This window comes from Spermophilus citellus (genome assembly GCF_964194105.1).
Source record: "Spermophilus citellus genome assembly, chromosome: 18".
Classification (NCBI taxonomy): Eukaryota; Metazoa; Chordata; class Mammalia; order Rodentia; family Sciuridae; genus Spermophilus; species Spermophilus citellus.
The window spans coordinates 14536406-14555874 of NC_138200.1; the positions used below are offsets into that span (position 1 = coordinate 14536406).

Sequence of the window (19469 nt, forward strand, 5' to 3'; positions counted from 1 at the left end):
AACCATGGGTCCTGGCTCCCCAGGTCAAGATTCAGCTTTGTATCCCAGGTCTGGGCAAAGGTGGCCTCCATGGTCACAAAAATGACATTTTTGCCTCTCTTAGACCAGCTGCCAACCCCCTCTGTTTCCCTCTCCCACAGTGAGTCCTTTTCCTTTGACTTGAGTGTGTGCTTGTCTAAAATCTGTCACCCTCACAAGACTGAGAGCTTGCTGTGGTCAGGGACCCTCTGTTGTTCTCCTTACACTAGCAATACTAGAAATAATAATAAATGTGTGGGTGGTGCTTACCACCAGCCTGCTTTTATTTTACATAGACAATTTTATTACGAAGAATTTCAAACCTGCAAATGTTAACAGAACAGTGCAATGAGTCTCTACATCCTGCTCATCCCAATCTTATTTCATCTCTACCCGCCTGCTTTCCTCTCCAGTCTGGATTGTTGAAGGAGGTCCCTTTTCGTTTCATCTGTATGTTGCACGTGTATTAACTCAGATATACTTTCTCTGGCGAATGTGATTATCATAGGCAGTTTACAGATGCCTGCAGCATACAGATGAGGAAACCGAGGCATAAGGAGGTTAAGTAATGTCATCCAGCATTGGATGGTTCTGGAAATAGCAGAAGCAGGCTCAAAGCCAGTTAGTCTGCTCTGGAGGATTTGCTCTTAATTACTATTCACACGGCTTCTCCTCTACAGCAGACATCTGTGGCTATTTTGGATGAAAGAGCCAGGAAATGCATGAAAGGGAATGAATGAATGAATGAATGAATGAATGCCTGACTTAGGCCCTAGTGCCAAGGTGCCACCTCGCTGAAAGATGCCATTTTCATTTTCTCTGGACCCTTCTGCGCCTGGAACACTGGAGATGCCAGAGTTGGCTCCCACCCTTGGGATGGATCCCTGATCACCATGCCCTCTGTCCCCACAGCTGGAGCAGAAGGTCCTCATTGATGACTGCCAGCAGGAGTGTGTGTGCCATGCAAATGGAATCATGGCGTGCCAGAATCACACCTGCAAGCCAGAGGAGGTTTGCAAGCCCCACGAAGGCGTCCTGAGCTGCGTCTCGGGCTCCAACCCTGCCCCTGAAGGTGCTGGGCTGTGGGGGGTGGGGGCTGGGGGAAGAGGGCAGGGACCTGGGAGCTGAGAGTAGCATGGCTTCATGGTGGCTTTCCTGTGGGAGGCGCAGAGGACTAGGACTCTGGGCTGGGTTTTTCAGTGTCAAGAGCAGAGACCAACATTGTGGGAGGCAAGGACCCTTGGGAGGATTCCAGGACGAGGGGGACCTTCAGGACTAGAGTTCTCAGGACAGATGATGTCAGAGGCACTAAGTATAGAGCAGAGACAGGCAGACTTTTTCTGTCAAGGGCCAAAGGGGAGATATTTAAGTTTGCAGGCCACACAGTCCTGATCACAACAGCTCAGCTCTGCCATTATTCATGAAAGCAGCCACAGACTAAGCAAGTGAAGTGGTGTGGCTTTAATCAAACTTTATTTACAAAAACAGGCAACCAGTGGTTCCCTAGTTTGCTGACCACTGGTTTGTGGATTGGTATCTGGACTTCAGATGTCAGCACCACGGGGCAGGGAAGACTGAGCCACAGGGGACAGTGTAGAAAGCAGAGTTCTGAGGTCTCAGGAAGAGTCCCAGTCCCAAGACTGAAGCAGAGCTCCCACGAAGGCAGGACTTTGGCTACAGGGGCCCCCAGTCAGAGGATCGGGATTTCTACGTACAGTGTCAGACATAGATGGGATCCCTAGACTAAATCTGGGACTCAAAGCCACCCTGGGGCTGGTTTCTTAGGTGAAAAGCCAGAACCCCCTGAAGGTTTAAAGAATGGGACCTCCAGAACTGAGAGGCAGGGGCTGAGTCCCTCAGTGCTGAGGGCAGGATAACAGGTGCCAGAGATGAAGGTACATCAGTCAGGGTCCAGTCGGGAGACAGATGCCACACAGTCATTTGAATATGGAAAGTTTATATAAAGAATGATTTATAGGGCTGTGGATGTCACTCAGTAGTAGAGTACTTTTCAATATGTGCAAAGCCCTGGGATGTACCCCCAGCACCTCAAAAAAAAAAAAAAAAAAAAGAAAGAAAGAAAGAGGGCCAGCTGCAGTGGCTCACACCTGTAATCCCAGTGACTTGGGAGGCTGAGGCAGGAGGACCGTGAGTTGAAAGCCAGCCTCAGCAACTTAGCAAGACCCGATCTCTAAATAAAAATAGAAAAAAGGACTGGGGATATGGCTCAGTGGTTGAGCGCCCCGGGTTCAATCATCCCTGGTACCAAAAAAAAAAAAAAAGAAAAGAAAAGAAAAAAAGAAGACGACAGAATGATTTACTAGTAAGCAGAATAACTACTAAAGGGTAAAGGGAGCTGGGTGTGGTGGTGCGCACCAGTGATTCCAGCTCCTCAGAGTGGCCAGCCTGGGCAACTTAATGAAACCCTATCTCAAAACAAATTAATTATTTAAAAAAAGGAAAAGAGAATGCTGAGGAATAGGAACACAGCAGACAGGGAGCCTGAGATCTCACTGAAGAGACACTACTGTAACTCACTGGGTGGCAGAGAGGTTTGCACAGGCTGCAACCCTCAGCAAAGACACCCCCACCGAGATGCTAGCAGAATTCCGTGGGAACCTGCCAGCTGGAATGCCTGGGTGATTTGCTGGGAAGCCAGCTGGGGCCAGTGAAACCCACTGAGCAGGTGTCCCAAATGTCACTGGCCCTGCACACCCAGGAGCAGGAAGTGCTGAGCCGGTTGTAACCAAGAAGGGACTGGCCTCCTGCAGCGTCTCTCTTGCGCCCTCTAGAGACAAAGTTTAACTATGCAGGTGGGTTTGGAGCAGGAGGCAATATATTGGTAACTGGCTCAGGAGGAGAGAGGAGGAAGTTTGAATTTACACACAGAAGATTCCAAAAGTTGGCATAGCAGAGATAGTGACATTAAGGATGAGTTCTTAGATTCAGAAGCCCTCCAGAACGAGAACTTAGAAGTGAGACCAAGTCTAGATGAAACACCCCCTAGGAATGAAGTCTTGTGGTGCAAGACCCCCAGATCATGAGACTTAGATATGGGGATCTCAGAGCCAGAGTATGAATGTTGTGACCCCTGGCACAGGGTTCCCATACAAAAAGTCCCCCAGGACCCTCATCTTGGGCATGAGACCAGGGGGCTGAGATTTCAGGCATGGGGGAATCTGGGACTGGGATCTCAGACATGGATGCCTTCAGGGCTGGTACCTCAGACATAGGGACCCCTGGAGGGAAGGTCTCAGTGTGAGTCCCCTGGGGCTGAGATCTCAATCAAGAGAACCCAGAACCTGGATCTTAAATGCAGGGACCCTGGGACCTGGGTCTCAAACAGATAGGGAAATAGGTCTCAGAGAAAATGACTCTAGGGCCCAAAATGGGGACCCTTGACCCTTAGGCTGTGGACACAGTCCATCACAGGGCCTGCATGTCAGGCCAGGGGGAATTCCAGGGCTTGGTCTTAGACACAGCAAACTCTAGGGCCTGGGTCTTGGGTGTAAGGATCCTGGAATCTGGTCTCACCTGCAGTAACCTTCAGAGTCAACATCCCTGGCACAGTCTGGGGCAGATACTGGAAAGCAGCCACCTGATGGTGAGCAACCCCCCTCAAGGCCTTCTCTTCTCTGTCCCCAGAACCCTGCCACAATGTGATATGCAAGCCACAGGAGATATGCGAAGTTCAGAATGGCGAGGGCATTTGTGTGCCCATCTCTGAGGTCATGTGCTGGCTCTGGGGTGACCCACACTACCACTCCTTCGATGGCTGGGCATTTGACTTCCAGGGCACCTGCAACTATGTGTTGGCAACAACTGACTGCCCAGGGGTCAGTTCTCAAAACCTGACTCCCTTCACCGTCACCACCAAGAATGAAAACCGGGGTAATCCCTCTGTGTCCTATGTGAAGCTTGTCACTGTGAATACTCTCAATACCAACATCTCCATCCACAAGAATGAGATCGGCAAAGTCCGGGTATGTTCAGCAGGATGGTCGTCTGAGCCCCCCAATAGTGTCCTAACAGCCACAGTTAGGAGCTCAAAATTCTCCATCTTTACCAGGTGTGATAGTGCATACTTGTAATCCCAGTGGCTTGGGAAGCTGAGGCAAGAGGATTTCTAATTCCAAGCCAGCCTCAGCAATTTAGCGAGGCCCTAAGCAACTCAGCAAGGTCCTAAGCAACTCAGCGAGATCCCGTCTCTGAAAAAAATATTAAAAGAGCTGTGGATATGGCTCCGTGGTTAAGCACCCCTGGGTTCAATCCCAAGTACCAAAAAAAAAAAAACAAAAAACCCACAAAACTCTATCTTCACTTAGGCCTAAATCAAATTGGCAACAGGAATGATAACAATTACAGCAAACAATCATCCTTTCTCTGGAAATTAAGCCTAACCCTTTGCTGTGGGCTTTAACATAGCAGGTTAGCATTTGCCTTTGTGAAAGACCTGGATCTGAACCCCAGTTCTCCCTCCTCCTTATGAGCTCCGTGATTTTGACCAAGCAATAACTTGGTGGCCTTCAAGGTCCTCATCTGTTGAAGGAGCATCATAGCAGGCCCAAGCCCACAACAAAGTGGTTCAGTTAAAGTGCTGAGCTCAGAGCTGGGCCTAATGAAGCACCTGTGAGTATCAAGGAACAGACAAGAGGCCCAGAGACTCAGACATGAAGAGAAAGTCAGAGATGGTAAAGACAGAGATAGGCTACCCTTTCTGCCCAGGAAAAAGAAGATGCAGATGAGTAGCAGCTCACAGGGAGAAAGGAAGGCATGGAACAGGACAGGCGCTCGGTATGTGACCACGATCGAGTAGAGACAACCAGGCAGAGAATGAGAAGAGCAAACGGGGGCTGGGGATGTGGCTCAAGCGGTAGCGCGCTCGCCTGGCATGCGTGCGGCCCGGGTCCGCCGAGAACTAAAAAATAAATATTAAAAATTCTCTCTCTCTCTCTCTCTCTCTCTCTCTCTCTCTCTCTCTCTCTCTCTCCCCCTCCCTCTTTAAAAAAAAAAAAAAAGAGCAAACGGAGCGGGGGTTGGGAGGGGCAGAGACACAAAGAAAGACCAAGAGAATAAATGCAGAGATAGAGAGAGATCTCCAAGACAAGAGAGAAAACCCAAGTGAAGGCAGAGGCAGAAGGCAGATAGAGATCAAGAGAGAGAGAGCCAGAAAAAGCAGATGTGAGGACTCATTCCGCAGGGCCTGGATGAGAACAGACATCCATGTTTATAAAATGACTACATAATCATATATGGATAAAGACCTTGACAGCTCCCACCTACTGGCAGGATGAGAGAGGAAGGGAGGCAGGGACCAGAGCTGGGACCTCCCTACCTCATGTGACCCCTGTTTGCCTCCCTCCCCACCCCCAGGTGAATGGTGTGCTGACAACCCTGCCTGTCTCTGTGGCTGGTGGGCGGATTTCAGTGACTCATGGAGCATCAAAGGCTGTGTTGGTGACTGACTTTGGGCTTCAAGTCACCTATGACTGGAATTGGCAGGTAGAGGTGAAGCTGCCCAGCAGCTACAGGAAAGCAGTATGCGGGCTCTGTGGGAACATGGACAAAAACGCCAGTAACGATCAAGTCTTCCCTAACGGCACAGTGGCTCCTTCAATACCCACCTGGGGTGGCAGCTGGCGAGTTCCAGACTGGGACCCATTTTGCTGGGATGAATGCAAAGGGTCCTGCCCAACATGCCCTGAGGAGCGGCTGGAAGAGTATAAGGGTCCCAGCTTCTGCGGACCTCTGGCCCCTAACGCAAATGGCCCCTTCACCTCCTGCCATGCCCACCTGCCACCTGAAAATTACTTCAAGGGCTGTGTTCTGGATGTCTGCCTGGGTGGAGGAACCCAGGACATACTCTGCCAGGCGCTGGCTGCCTATGCTGCTGCCTGCCAGGCTGCTGGAATCACCATCAAGGACTGGAGGACACAGGCCGGCTGTGGTGAGTGTTGGGGAGGCAGCTGGGGCCGAAAGATTTCACTGCAGTCCTTCTGGGTCCTTCTGTTTGTTTCTCTGTGTCTCTGACTCTTAGTATTTCTCTGTGTGGTTCCTTGATTGTTTCTGTTTCTCCATTCTTTCTCTCTGTCCTCTCTCTCTCTCTCTCTCTCTCTCTCTCTGCCCCCCCTTTTCTGTTTCTGTCTCTTTCCACCCTGTCCCAGGATCCCCCTCCAAATGCTGTTCTCTCTCTCTCCCACTCCTACCCACAGAGATCTCCTGCCCTGAAAACAGCCACTACGAGCTCTGTGGCCCACCCTGCCCAGCCAGCTGCCCGCCCCCTGAGCCTACCACGAAACCAGCTGTGTGTGAGGGCCCCTGCGCTGAGGGCTGCCAGTGTAATGAAGGCTTCGTGTTGAGTGGCCACCGCTGCGTTCCCCTGGACGGCGGCTGTGGCTGCTGGGCCAATGGCACCTACTACGAGGCAGGCAGTGAGTTTTGGGCTGATGCCTCCTGCTCTCAGCGATGCCACTGTGGGCCTAAGGGTGGCTCATTGTCCTGCACACCCGGCAGCTGTGGGCTGGGTGAGCAGTGTACCCTGCTACCCTCTGGCCAGCACGGCTGCCAACCTGTCAGCACAGCTGAGTGCCAGGCCTGGGGTGACCCCCACTACACCACCCTGGATGGCCACCGATTCGACTTCCAAGGCACCTGCGAATACCTCCTGAGTGGGCCCTGCCCTGAACCACCCAAGGGGACTGAGAACTTCACCGTCACTGTGGTCAATGAGCACCGGGGCAGTCAGGCTGTCAGCTACACCCGCAGTGTCACTCTGCATGTCTATGGCCACAGCCTGACACTCAGTGCCCGCTGGCCCAGGAAGCTACAGGTGAGCAGAGATGGGAGCCAGACAGTGGGGGGTCAGCTGATCCCCACAGCACCTTTCACAACTTAGCACCCACATGATGAAGGGGTTCAGAGTATAGCCCTAGGAGCCTGACAGTTTGGATCAGCCGCTTCGGACTCTCTGAGCCTTAGTAGATTCCTTTGTAAAGTGAATCTGCAGAAAGTACCTGCTTCAGAGTAGCCAAAGGGGCCCATGACACGAGGTCTACAGATGCTTAAGGGCGGTTCCGGGCGGAGGTTCCACGGCTAATATGAGGTGGAGATAGGATTAGACCCCGGGATCCACGCCACTCACTGCCGTCCCCCTTCCCACGGCCGCAGGTGGACGGCGAGCTCGTGGCGCTACCCTTCCAGAAGGACCCACTCCTGCACGCGCACCTGAGCGGCGCCGACGTGGTGGTGACCACGGCCTTTGGGCTCTCGCTGACTTTCGACGGGAACAGCTTTGTGCGCCTGCGCGTGCCAGCGGCGTACGCGGGCGCCCTCTGTGGCCTGTGTGGTAACTACAACAAGAATCCGGCCGACGACCTGAACGCGGTGGGCGGGAAGCCAGAAGGTTGGCAGGTGGGCGGCGAACCTGGCTGTGGGGAGTGCGTGCCAGGGCCGTGCCCGGCACCCTGCACGCCCGCAGAGCAGGAGTCCTTCGGCGGCCCCAACGCCTGTGGTATGATCTCGGCCCCCGACGGCCCACTAGCACCCTGCCACAGCCTGGTGCCACCTGACCAGTACTTCAAAGCCTGCTTGCTGGACGCCTGCCAGACCCAGGGCCATCAGGGAGGCCTCTGCCCTGCTTTGGCCGCCTACGTGGCAGCCTGCCAGGCCGCTGGGGCGATTCTCGAAGAGTGGAGGAAGCCTGATTTTTGTCGTAAGTACTGATCCATACATAGTGCACGTAGCAAGAGTCCCCCCTGTCACTTCCCAGTACCCTCCTGCCTCCATTGGGCTCGGGGCCATTCTCCTGTCCCTGAGTCAGATATCTCCTCAGAGACTCCTTGGAATTCACACACTGAAATACACCAGATCAGGTATGGCATTGAAATACACAAGATCAGCTAGACACACCTGGTCAGAAACTCAAGAGTCCAATACGCTCTGGGGAACTCATGCACTCAGATATCCTAATCAGATGAACTAGTTGGTTGACCCAAAGTCACCCAGCAAGGAACCCCTGATCAGAGAGACCTAGTGAGCTACATACCTGGTCAGATGCCCCTGAGCTGTCTTATACAATGGAATACACCCAGTCACACAGAATTGGCCACATACCTTCAATGGTATCGAGCTAGATTACACACTGAGACACTGAAGTTACTTAAATCCAGATGGAATCAGGAGTCTGACAGTTTCAGGGAGATTCATTCAGATTCATAGTCCGATAGTCCTGGGCCATTCCCTTCAAGCAGATCTGGGTCAAGTTTACCCTGTTCGCTTCATACAATCAGATACACATGCCCTGAAACACACTGTGTCAGAGACTGTAGATGCTCCTGATCATGTCAGCCGCCACAATCAGCTCCACTCAGACAGGTTGATACCCTGAAGCCCATCTGGCCCACACCCCAGGTGTATTCACACTTTGAGATGGACGTGATCAAATTCACCAGGCAGCCACTGATCTTTAGAAGTCCTTGGTCAGGTTATCACACACCTTGGTCTGAGCTGCTCCTCCCACACACACCTGAAATCCCACACTGAGTCCTGCTGTAGGGTGTACTGGATCAGATCTCTACACCCAACCATACACACCAGATTGGTCCAAGCAGGTCCTCCCACCAGGGACCTCCTCTTGCCCACCTTTGCACCTGCCTGGCTCACCTCTTTTGTGTCCCCCCAGCTTTCCAGTGCCCTGCCAATAGCCACTATGAGCTCTGCGGGGACTCCTGCCCGGTGAGCTGCCCAAGCTTCACAGCACCCGAGGGCTGTGAGTCCACCTGTCGTGAGGGCTGTGTCTGTGATGCTGACTTCGTGCTTAGTGGTGACACCTGTGTGCCTGTGAGCCAGTGCGGCTGCCTCCATGATGGCCGCTACTATCCACTGGGCGCGACCTTCTACCCAGGCCCTGAGTGTGAGCGGCGCTGTGAGTGTGGGCCACATGGCCAGGTCAGCTGCCTGGATGGCGAAGCCTGTGGACCCTATGAGGAGTGTCGAAGAGAGGATGGCGTCCAGGCTTGTTATCCCACGGGCTGTGGTCGCTGCATGGCCAACGGAGGCATCCACTATGTCACCTTTGATGGGCGTGTCTATGACCTGCATGGCACCTGTTCTTATGTCTTGGCTGAAGTCTGCCTCCCGAAGCCTGGTGATGAGAAATTTAGCATCGTACTTGAGAAGAAGAACACATCATCCGAACAATCCCAACGCCTGCGCGTTACTGTGGATGAGCAGGTTGTGAGTCTGGATCAAGGGCCAACGGTAAGTGAACATGACCCTGACCTGGGGTCCTGAGGGCACACAGCTCCGCTCAGGGAATTCCAAGGGAGTCATTACCTCACCCTGTAGGTTCCGAGGGAGATGTTAAGCCAACCCAGGGGTTTTGAAAGAAATAGGACCCCACCCTGATAGAGTAGGGGGAGACACACCTACCACCATGAGGGCCTGACAGGTATACAGCTCCCCACTGGGAACATGAGGGGCAGCCTCACCCACTGTGATTCCCCAACCCACCTGACCCTTCCATCCAGGTCACTGTGGACGGCGAGGCTGTGGCCCTGCCCGTGTCTGTGGGCCCTGTGCGGGTGACTTCCGAAGGCCGACACCTGATTCTGCAGACGACCAAGGGGCTGCGGATCCTCTACGACGGCAACTCCCACATCCTCATATCCGTCCCTAGCTCCTTCCATGGACGGGTCTGTGGCCTCTGTGGGAACTTCAATGGCAACTGGAGCGACGACTTTGCCCTTCCTACTGGCAAAATAACTTCCAGCGTGGAGGCCTTTGGAGCTTCGTGGAAAGACATGGACTCCTCCCAGGAGGGTTGTTTTGAGGGTTGTGGGCCTCAGGGCTGCCCTGTGTGCTTGGCAGAGGAGACAAAACCCTATGAGGGCAACAAGGTCTGTGGCATGCTCCAAGACCCCCAGGGCCCCTTCGCGACCTGTCATAAGGTGCTGAAGCCCTCTGAATACTTCCGCCAATGTGTGTATGACATGTGCGCCCACAAGGGTGACGAAGCCTTCCTCTGCCAGCAACTGGCGGCATATACAGCAGACTGTCAGGCAGCCGGCTCGTCCGTGAAGCCCTGGAGGTCAGACAGCTTCTGCTGTGAGTGTCCATGGGCCCTTCAGAGGATGCCTGGCCTGTTCCTTCTCTGTCTGTGGCTCGGGAAGTCCCTCCCTAGGACAGTGCTCCCCCCAGCTCCCTCCACAGCAGCCTCTGAGGCTTCTCTCCTACCCCCTGACTGTGCCTCCTCAGACTCCTTTCAGGGATGCACTCTCCTCCAACTTGACCTTCACTTCTTCCCTGGCATTGGATCCAACTTTCTGGGGTAACCTCCGAGGAAGGGTTGGGCAGGTCAGCAGTCCATACAAGCCTGAGTCTGTGGCACATCCCAAACCCCCAAGCAATGCCACCGCCATTAGATTCCAAACAGGATTTGACCTCTCCTTCAAATCCCCAAGGAAGGGACGTGTTCCCTTAAGACTCTCTGAGATAAGTTGATGACCATTCATGTCCCAAGGGAGAGCTGTCACCTTCAGTCTTCTTAGGGAAGGACCTATAACTGGGGCCATCACCCATCCCACAGCCTTGGATCTGTCCTCAGTGGTGACCGTGGACTCAGTCTGTCTCCAACCCTGAACTCTCCTCTGACTGCCAGCCCCAGGGCCTGGTAGAAACCTTCCCCTGGGTGTCCTTAGAGTCCCTCACACCTGCTATGTTCCCAGTGGAACTCAGAATTTTACCCTAAACCTGATCCTTCTCTCTCCTGCCCTGGTGGCCAACTCAGGGCAGCTGCACCAGCCTCCAGTTGCTTAGCCAGAACCCAGGCCTTCACCTGAGTGTGTCCCTGGGTCCTCATGGCCCCTGTTTTTCTCCTATGTCTGCCCATCCCCACTCCCCTCTGCCTGTACTTCCCCGTCCCAGGCCTGATCCCTCCATCTGTTCTTCCCAATGCGGCACGGTCATTTGGGGCACTTGCTGTCTGCAGCTGGTTGTGAGCTCTGTAGGACAGAGTTCAGGGTTGGCTTCGTCAATTGTCTTCAGCATCACCCCACCCAGGGCTGGGTGGGCAGAATGTCCCATTAGGTATTCCATGCCCTCCTGAAGGTGTCACCCCATCCTGGCCCCTGTCTCTGCAGCTCTCAAGTGCCCAGCCCACAGCCACTACTCCGTGTGCACTCACCACTGCCAGAGCTCCTGTGCGGCTCTCTCTGGCCTCACGGGCTGCACCTCCCGCTGCTTTGAGGGCTGCGAATGTGATGACCGCTTCCTGCTCTCCCAGGGTGTCTGCATCCCTGCTCAAGACTGCGGCTGTACCTATCAAGGCCGATACTTGCCGGTGAGCAGGGACTTGAGGTGGGCAGGGGTGATTGGAGGAGCTTGAGGGAGACTCAGAGCTTCTGTGGTGATCTTATGGATGGGGACAGAAGCACAAGCACCATTTCCTGGCTGAGTGACTTGATATGGGGAACCTGTATGAGTTTCCTAAAGCTGCTGTAACAAATTATCCCAGACCCAGTAGTTTAAAACAAGAGAAAATAATTCTTCCACAGATTGGAGGTCCGAGGTCAGAAAGCAGGATCACCAAGCTGAAATCACAGTGTTGGTAGGGTGGCGAGGTCTCTGGAGGCTCCAGGGCAGAATATCTGATCCTTGCTTCTCCTACCACAGGCATTTCTTGGCTTGTGGCCACACCACTCTGATCTCTTCCTCCTCTCCTGTGTGTGGGCCACAAAATCTCCCTCTGCCTCTCTCTTCTTGCTATTTCCCCCATTTTACAAATAAAGAAGTTGTGATGTAGAGAAAGCAAGTGGCTCTAACTTGCACCACTTCCAAGTGGATCCAAATTCCTACTGTTCCTTCAGGTCTCACCACCTGCCAGAAGCCATCCAGAAAACCCCTCAGCTAGGTCATCTGGACTCCCACCCCCACCCCCGTGCCTCCTCATCTCACCCCAACCCTCTGCCTGCACCTCCCCATCCTAGCCCTGACCCCTCTGCCCTTGCTCCCCTATCTAAGCCCTGTGCCTTCTGTCTGCGATGGAAGTTTTATTAGGTTTGTGAATCTGGCATTTGGGGGGAGACAGACGCATGGCCCACAGAAAGAAATATGGGAGTCATCAATATGCACAGTGCCATTAGTCCTTCTGTGTGCAGTGTCCACATCATGGATTCAACTGACCACAGATGGAAAATATTTCAAAACAAAGTTGCATCTGTTTTGACAACACGTGCCGACTTTTTCTTGTCATTATTCCCTAAACAATATAGGCAGTACAACTGTATTTACATAGAATTTACATTGTGCCAGGCACGAGAAGTAACCTAGAGAAGACTTAATGTGCACAGGAGGATGTGCGCAGGTTATATGCCAGGGCTATGCCATTTTATATAAAGAACTTGAGCAGCTACAGATGCACCTCTGGATCCTGGAACTGAGGGATGACTGTGTTTATTTTGTTCATTACACTGACCTTTTTCTTTCAAGGTTTTCAAATATTGATTGATTGATTGATTGGTACCAGGAATTGAATTCAAGTGCACTCAACCACTGAACCACATCCCCAGCCCTATTTTGTATTTTATTTAAAGACAAAATCTCACTGAGTTGCTTAGTGCCTCATTTTTGCTGAAACTGGGTTTGAACTCACAGTCCTCCTGCCTCAGCCTTCCAAGCCGCTGGGATTACAGGTGTGTGCCACCATGCCGGCAAACTTTTATTTTTGATGAATTCAAACTTAGGAAAAAATATAAGAAGCCGGGTGTGGTGTCACACACCTGTAATTCCAGCAACTTGCCGGGCTGAGACAGGAGGACTGCAAGTTCAAGGGCAGCCTTGGCAAATTAGTGAGTCCCCCAGAAATTGAGTGAGACTCTGTCTCACAATAAAATAAAATAAAAAAAAAATAAAGGACTTGGGATGTAGCTCAGTGGTAAAGGGCCCCTGCATTAAATTCATACTACAAAAAAAAAAGCCAAAGAAAAATTGGAAGAATAGTACAAAGCCCTCCTGTATACCCTTCAGTGAGGTTTTTCATTTGTTGATATTATGCCACATTTGCTTCATCATCCTCTGAATATAAATATATATCTATTATTTTCTCTCAATTCTCAGTTGAGAAAATGTTGCAAATGTAATTCTCTTTTACTCATAAGTACTTTACCATGTGTTTCCTCAGAAGAAGGAAATTCATTTATATGACACATAATTATCAAAACCACGAAGCTGGGGCTGGGATTGTGGCTCAGCTGTAGAGCACTCACCTAGCACATGTGAGGAGCTGGGTTTGATCCTCAGCACCACATAAAAATAAATAAATAAAATAAAGGGATTGTGTCCAACTACAATTAAAAAAAGAGATTAAAAAACAGGAAGTTAACATTGATTCAATACTAATCTGTAGATTTTATTCAAATTTCATCTGTTGTCCCAGTATTTTTATTTATTTACTTATTTAGGTACTGGGGATTGAACTCATGGGCATTCAACCACTGAGTTGCTTAGAGCCTCACTTTTGCTGAGGCTGGCTTTGAACTTGTGATCCTCCTGCTTCAGCCTCCTGAGACAGAGAGAGTGTGGGGGCGGGGTGTGGGAGCGATCAGGCCTCTTGAGGTCTAGACACAAACCTGGCACAACATGGCTTCTGCTGTATTTGATTGACCAAGCATAGTCTTAAGGCCTACCTAGATTCATGGATAGGAGAAACACACTTCATTTCTTAATTGGAGTCTTCTGCAAAATCACCCTGCCTGAGTAGAGGATGGGGGGGGGGGCTTGTGGCCATTGCTGCAGTCTCTGTCCCACCCTAACCTGGCCTCATTCTGTGCACAGGTGAACTCCTCCCTGTTGAACTCAGACTGCAGTGAGCGCTGTTCCTGTTCCTCAAGCAAGGGTCTGACATGTGAGGCAGCTGGCTGTCCAGCAGGCCATGTCTGCGGTATCCAGGAAGGATCCCGGAAATGCCAGGCTGCCCAAGGTCTCTGTACCCTCTCCTTGGGTGCCCAAATCACCACCTTCGATGGGGCCAACAGTACCTTCAGCTCCCCTGGTGTCTATGAGATATCTTCCCGCTGCCCAGCACTACGGCCGACCATCCCCTGGTACCGTGTGGTTGCTAATGTCCAGCCCTGCCATGAAAAGCCTGAAACCGTGAGCCAGTTCCACATCTTCTTCCAAGAGGGTATTGTCACTGTGACCCCAGGCAAGGGCGTGTGGGTAAGTCGGGGCATGGTAGGTGGGATGTCTCCCCTGGATTTTCATTCTTCCTGTTGCAATGTTCTTCTACATTCCTGGCTCCTTGGCTGCCTTGCTGTTTTCCTTATCAAGATCTCTGCAGTATGGTCTCTAAATTTGTATTTGTCTCAACACTTCAGATTTAGTGCCTCCATAGGGTTGAGTTCTTGGGAAGCAAAAACACACTCAAGTAACTTAATAGTTTTAGTATCAATCAAGACTCAAATTGCTTTAAGCAAAAAATTAATTGATTGGCCCACATAACTAGAAAATCCAGAGATAGAGCCTCAGGAGTGGCTGGATCCAAGTGCCCTGGCAATATATATATATATATATTTTTTTTTAAAAGAGAGAGTGAGAGAGGAGAGAGAGAGAGAGAATTTTTAATATTTATTTTTTAGTTCTTGGCGGACACAACATCTTTGTTGGTATGTGGTGCTGAGGATCGAACCCCGGCCGCACGCATGCCAGGCGAGCGCGCTACCACTTGAGCCACATCCCCAGCCCCAACCCTGGCAATATTATCAGGAATTTATACCTCTATTTTTTAGACTTATTGTTCACCAGATCAGCTTCATTCCTTTCATAGGAAGATAACCCTCCAACTTCCCCAAGCTATGCCCCATCAGCTTAGCTACCTCAGCAGAAATTGATTCAACAAAAAACCCAAGATTTTGTCTCTCTGGGCCAGTTTGGACTCATGCCTATGCCTGGAATCAATCACTGCAGCCTCAGGGATGGAATGCTGCGATTGGTCAGTCTGGGGTCACATGACCATCAGGGTTCCCCTGGAGATGGCCCCAGACCATCTCCAGTTTCCCAGATATACTAGGAGAACTCAGCATATGGTTGTATTTCTGAGAATTATCACAATGAAAGAATACAAAGGAAAATCTACAAAGAGGAAAGATGTACCAAGCAAAATCCAGAGGAAACCTAGCCCAAGCTTCCCAGAGTTCTCCCCTCCTGGAATCATGCGGGGTATGCATAATCCTCCAGCGATACTCTGTGACAAAACACGCAAAATGAAATGCTGTCTACCAGGGAAGTTCATTAGCATCTCCTAGGGTTTGCACAGGGGTCTGGTCACCTAGGCACACTCTGCATAGTGCTTACCAAAATTTCAGACTCCCTGGAAGGAAACTCCCAAGTGTTCAGCCTTACTAGATTATAAGTCTTATGTGAGCAGGGACCCTGGCCATCTTGATGACCAGTTTTTTTTTTCCAGTACCTAGCTCAGGGCATCTAGAAGGAAAAGTTTGATTCTGTGAAAAAATTCAGCCCTCCTTCCTCTGTGCCACACTGTGCTTGGTAAGAGAAACGACTCCGATCCAGCTTGCAGCTGGTGAGACTGTCCATCTACCAAGTCTCCGTCTATCTCACTACCTCTCCTTCCTTCCAGCATCTATTTTCCACCCTCCATTTTTTTCTATCTCCTTCCTTCCTTCCTTCCTTCCTCCCACACTCCATGCATCAATCTATCAGATCTGTATCTACTTTTTCCTATCTATCTACCTGTCTCTCCAGTTATCTGACAGGAAGACCCAGAAACAAGAGCATCTGGAGAAAAGAGAACATCTCTTTCAAAGAACTTGCTTTGGCAAGTTCACATTAGAAGGATTCATTCATCCACTGTATGGACAACCGTTCTTTAAAGAAGAAATTCATAAGGTTACCGAGTCTGCAGCTGATGACAAAGAAACAAAAATTTCCTCTCATATTTGTTAAGATTATTACTTACCTTCAGACGTCACCATTACAAAAATAGAGGATAATGTTGCTCTTGTTAGGAAACCAGTAATAGACTCAAACTTTCTTTTGAAGACTAGGATCAAGCAGGATGACCCTAGGGTTTGTTTGTTTATCTATCTGGGTCAAAGTGCTTTTCCCCTGTGACCTGGGGATGTTATGTGGGTCCCTCAGTCCATTTCTCGTCCATCTACTCTCCACCCTTTTTACCCATTCACTCAGATCTCCAGCTGTCTTCTGATGGAGCCATTCCTGCATCGAGTGCACCTGCATCTTTGCTTTAGCACCTTGAGCTTGTTCTCTAGCTTGAACTCTCCATCTTCATAACACCCCAGCTCTTCTGTGGCTCTGGCTTCACCTCCATGTTTTCCCACTACCAGGTGAACGGTCTCCCAGTGGATCTCCCAGCAGAAGTGTTCTCATCTGTGTCTGTGAGGCAGACACCCGATGGCTCCATGCTAGTCAACCAGAAGGGAGGGGTCCAAATCCAACTTGAGACCAATGGGCAGCTGGCTGTGATGGTTGGTGATGAGCATTCTGGCAAGCTGTGTGGGGCCTGCGGAAACTTTGACGGGGTCCATACCAATGATGTGCCCACGGAGACAGGAATGGAGAAATGGAAAGCAAAGGACTTCTCCCAATGGTGAGGGCTGGGGTGAGGGCTGTCATGTTGGAGCCAGGATTCTTGAGGGCAGGAGGATCTGGATCCTCTTGGGAAGCAGGCAGGTTGGGTGGGTTGCCTAGTCCACGAGAGGAGGTGCTGAGTGTTTGTCTCTTGCAGTTATGACTGATGAATCATCCACTGGGAGTGAAGACATCAAGACCTGACCCTTCTGGAGGTGAAAGGATGCACTGTGTGCCCTTATCCTGCTCTACCCCTTTGCTGAGCCATTGAGGCCCAGTGTGAGAGCACTGAATAAATATCTCAAGCCAAGCTGCACGCTGATGTTTCTTTTTCATGCTTTCTCATCCTGACTTTCCTTCCAGCACAGGAGGGGAATCTGGGAAGTGAAAATTGGGGGTGAGAGGAGCAGTGTGTGCATGCTTAGATGCATGAGTAGAAGAATCTACTGGTGGCTGGGATGGGAAAAGGGTGAATGGGGAAACAGGAAGATGTGGAAATGAATGATTAGAGGAATAGATGGGTGAAACGACAAACGATTGGAGGGAGGAAAGAAACAGATGAAGGAGAGATGGCTAGATTCTGACTTCATCATTTATAATCCTAGCGATGTCCTGAATTTCTCTCTGACTCCGTTTCCTCTTCTTTAAAGCGGAATGATTGACAGCACTTAAAGAGCTGGAGTGAGGATTTAACCTGTAAATTCAACCAATAAGTCAAAAATGGAAGATGAGGGCACTGAGAAAATACAGGGGAGGTTCCGAAAGCCAAATGGAAAAAAAAAAAGCATATTAAGCAAGAGGGAGTGTCAAATGTTACTGATAATAAATAAAATTAGGGAAGAAGATTTACCATTGGCATTAGCAACAGGGAGGTCCTTAGTGATCTAAAGAAAACTATTTTGGTGGGGTGATGGCGGGAAATATTGGATTAAAATGGGTCCAAGAGAAAAGATGAGAAGAAATGAAGACAGTAAGTGTAGAAAACAGCTTCAAGGTTTATTATGAACCAGCCAACATGGCCGGGTGGTTTTCACTCAACAGCCAGGGTGCTGGGGCTGTAACTAGAGGGGTGCTATCAGTCCATTTGGCAATGGGAAGGTGTGGTGATAGTGATGGTGGGGAATCTGGATGGTAAAGGGTAAAGTGGTCACAATGGGGTGAGGACAATGAACAGGCCGGCAGCTCAATGGAGTGCTGGGGAGGAAGGATCAATAGGAGCATTCGCCTCAGAGGGAGTGAGGTGGAGAGATAGGAGGTGATGGACGGAAAGCAAGAGGCCCCAAACTAAACTCCCATAGGAGCTATAGTTTTAGAGCTGGCAATGTTTTAGATACAGGTTCTTTCTTCCTCAGCATCTGGAACCTCTAGGGCTATCACAGTCACCACTGTGTCCTCAGCACAAGGTTTTTGGTTTTGTTTTTGGTACTGGTGAAACCAGGGCTGCCCTACCACTGAGTTACATCGCCAGCCCTTTGTCATTTTTAAATTTTGAGATGGGCTTTCACAAAGTTGCCCAGACAGATCTCCAACTTGTGAACCTCCTGCCTCAGGCTCCCTGGTTGCTGGGATTACAGGTGTGCACTACCATGCCTGACCCCTGCTGGAGGTCTAAGTGTGACCATAGGGGAGAAGGGCTAGGTGGAATACAGGATCACTGGGCAGGGGTGGGGGAGTAGGGGTGAAGGTCAAGGCACTGAGAGGCCAGAATGGTTGAAAGATCATCTATCTGAATTCGGAAATCATGAAAAATAATGATGGGAGCAGCGTAGGTTGCAGTAAGTCCCGTGGGAGCTAAAATCGCAAAGAGCAGAAGTGGCTTGGGAGTTGATAGAGTTGGCAGTAATAAAGCAATTGCTACAATGTGGCTAGGGAAACTTCAAAGTTGCCTTAGGGAGGAGACAGAGGAGGGTTTAGAAATGACAGCCAGGAGCTGGGTACCATGGCTCACGTCAGTAATCACAGTGGTTGGGGAGGCTGAGGCAGGAGGATCATGAGTTCCAAGCCAGCCTCAGCAACTCAGCAAGGCCCCAAGAAACTCAGTGAGACCCTGTCTCTATAAAAAATGTTAAAAAGGGCCAGGGATGTGGCTCAGTGGTTAAGTGACCCTGGGTTCAATCCCTGGAACCAAAAAAGAAAAAAAGAAAAGAAAAATGACACTGAGGAGCTAGGGGGTCTTAACCCAGATCCAATGGGTATGAGGGTGGAAGGGAAATAAGTCCTCTGCATGGAAAGCCCCATCAGGGGAAAGCAAGTGGTACTTAGAGGTAGAAAGTAAAAGAAAGCTTCAGAGGAAGATGAGATGATGGGGAGCATCAGAAACAGGCCCAAGTGGCTCTCTCACCTCAGTCCTATCCTGACTGCCTGTGCTTCCTTTATTGGCCTGGCTCTGGGCTTACACTGTGCAGAGACCAGTCTGTTTCCTGACTGGACTGTCAGCTCCAGGAGGGCAGAGCCTGGGGCTGTTTCAGTCGACACTGTGTCCCTAGCACAAGTAGGGACAGGAGGCACTCACTAATTACTCGCTGAAAATGCCAATTTCAAGTCGACAGAGTAATTTGGCAGGTGAAGTACGTTGGAACCAGGAGATAGTGCCAGGACTCCAAGAAACAAGGCTGGCAGCCCAAATCTGCACTGTACTCTGAGTAATTTTGTCTTCAGGAAAAAAAAAATTATCTAGAAGGCCAACAGTAAATTCTATAAGAAATAGGTAACACTATCTTGAATTGGACTCATTTAAATTACTGCACAGTTCCTAGAAATCCAGAATAGACTCAACTATTTCATCCCACAGTTTTGAAGAAAAAAAAAGTTTTTTTAAACAAAGGATTGAACCCAGGGGCACTTAA

The 19469-nt window shown here is 50.4% G+C and overlaps 1 protein-coding gene across 1 annotated transcript in view; it reads left to right on the top strand.

The window, feature by feature from the left end:
• The window catches only part of FCGBP (Fc gamma binding protein), a gene marked incomplete at both ends in the record, with an annotated part of 35955 nt that extends 19309 nt beyond the window's left edge, over positions 1-16646 (top strand). Inside the window, 10 exons of the mRNA XM_081274701.1 lie at positions 931-1090; positions 3664-4001; positions 5392-5965; positions 6231-6847; positions 7186-7729; positions 8699-9276; positions 9546-10122; positions 11157-11356; positions 13849-14232; positions 16380-16646. Coding sequence (XP_081130827.1) covers positions 931-1090; positions 3664-4001; positions 5392-5965; positions 6231-6847; positions 7186-7729; positions 8699-9276; positions 9546-10122; positions 11157-11356; positions 13849-14232; positions 16380-16646 — 4239 coding nt within the window. The remainder of the gene's footprint in view (positions 1-930; positions 1091-3663; positions 4002-5391; positions 5966-6230; positions 6848-7185; positions 7730-8698; positions 9277-9545; positions 10123-11156; positions 11357-13848; positions 14233-16379) is intronic.
• Between the last annotated feature and the right edge of the window lie 2823 nt (positions 16647-19469).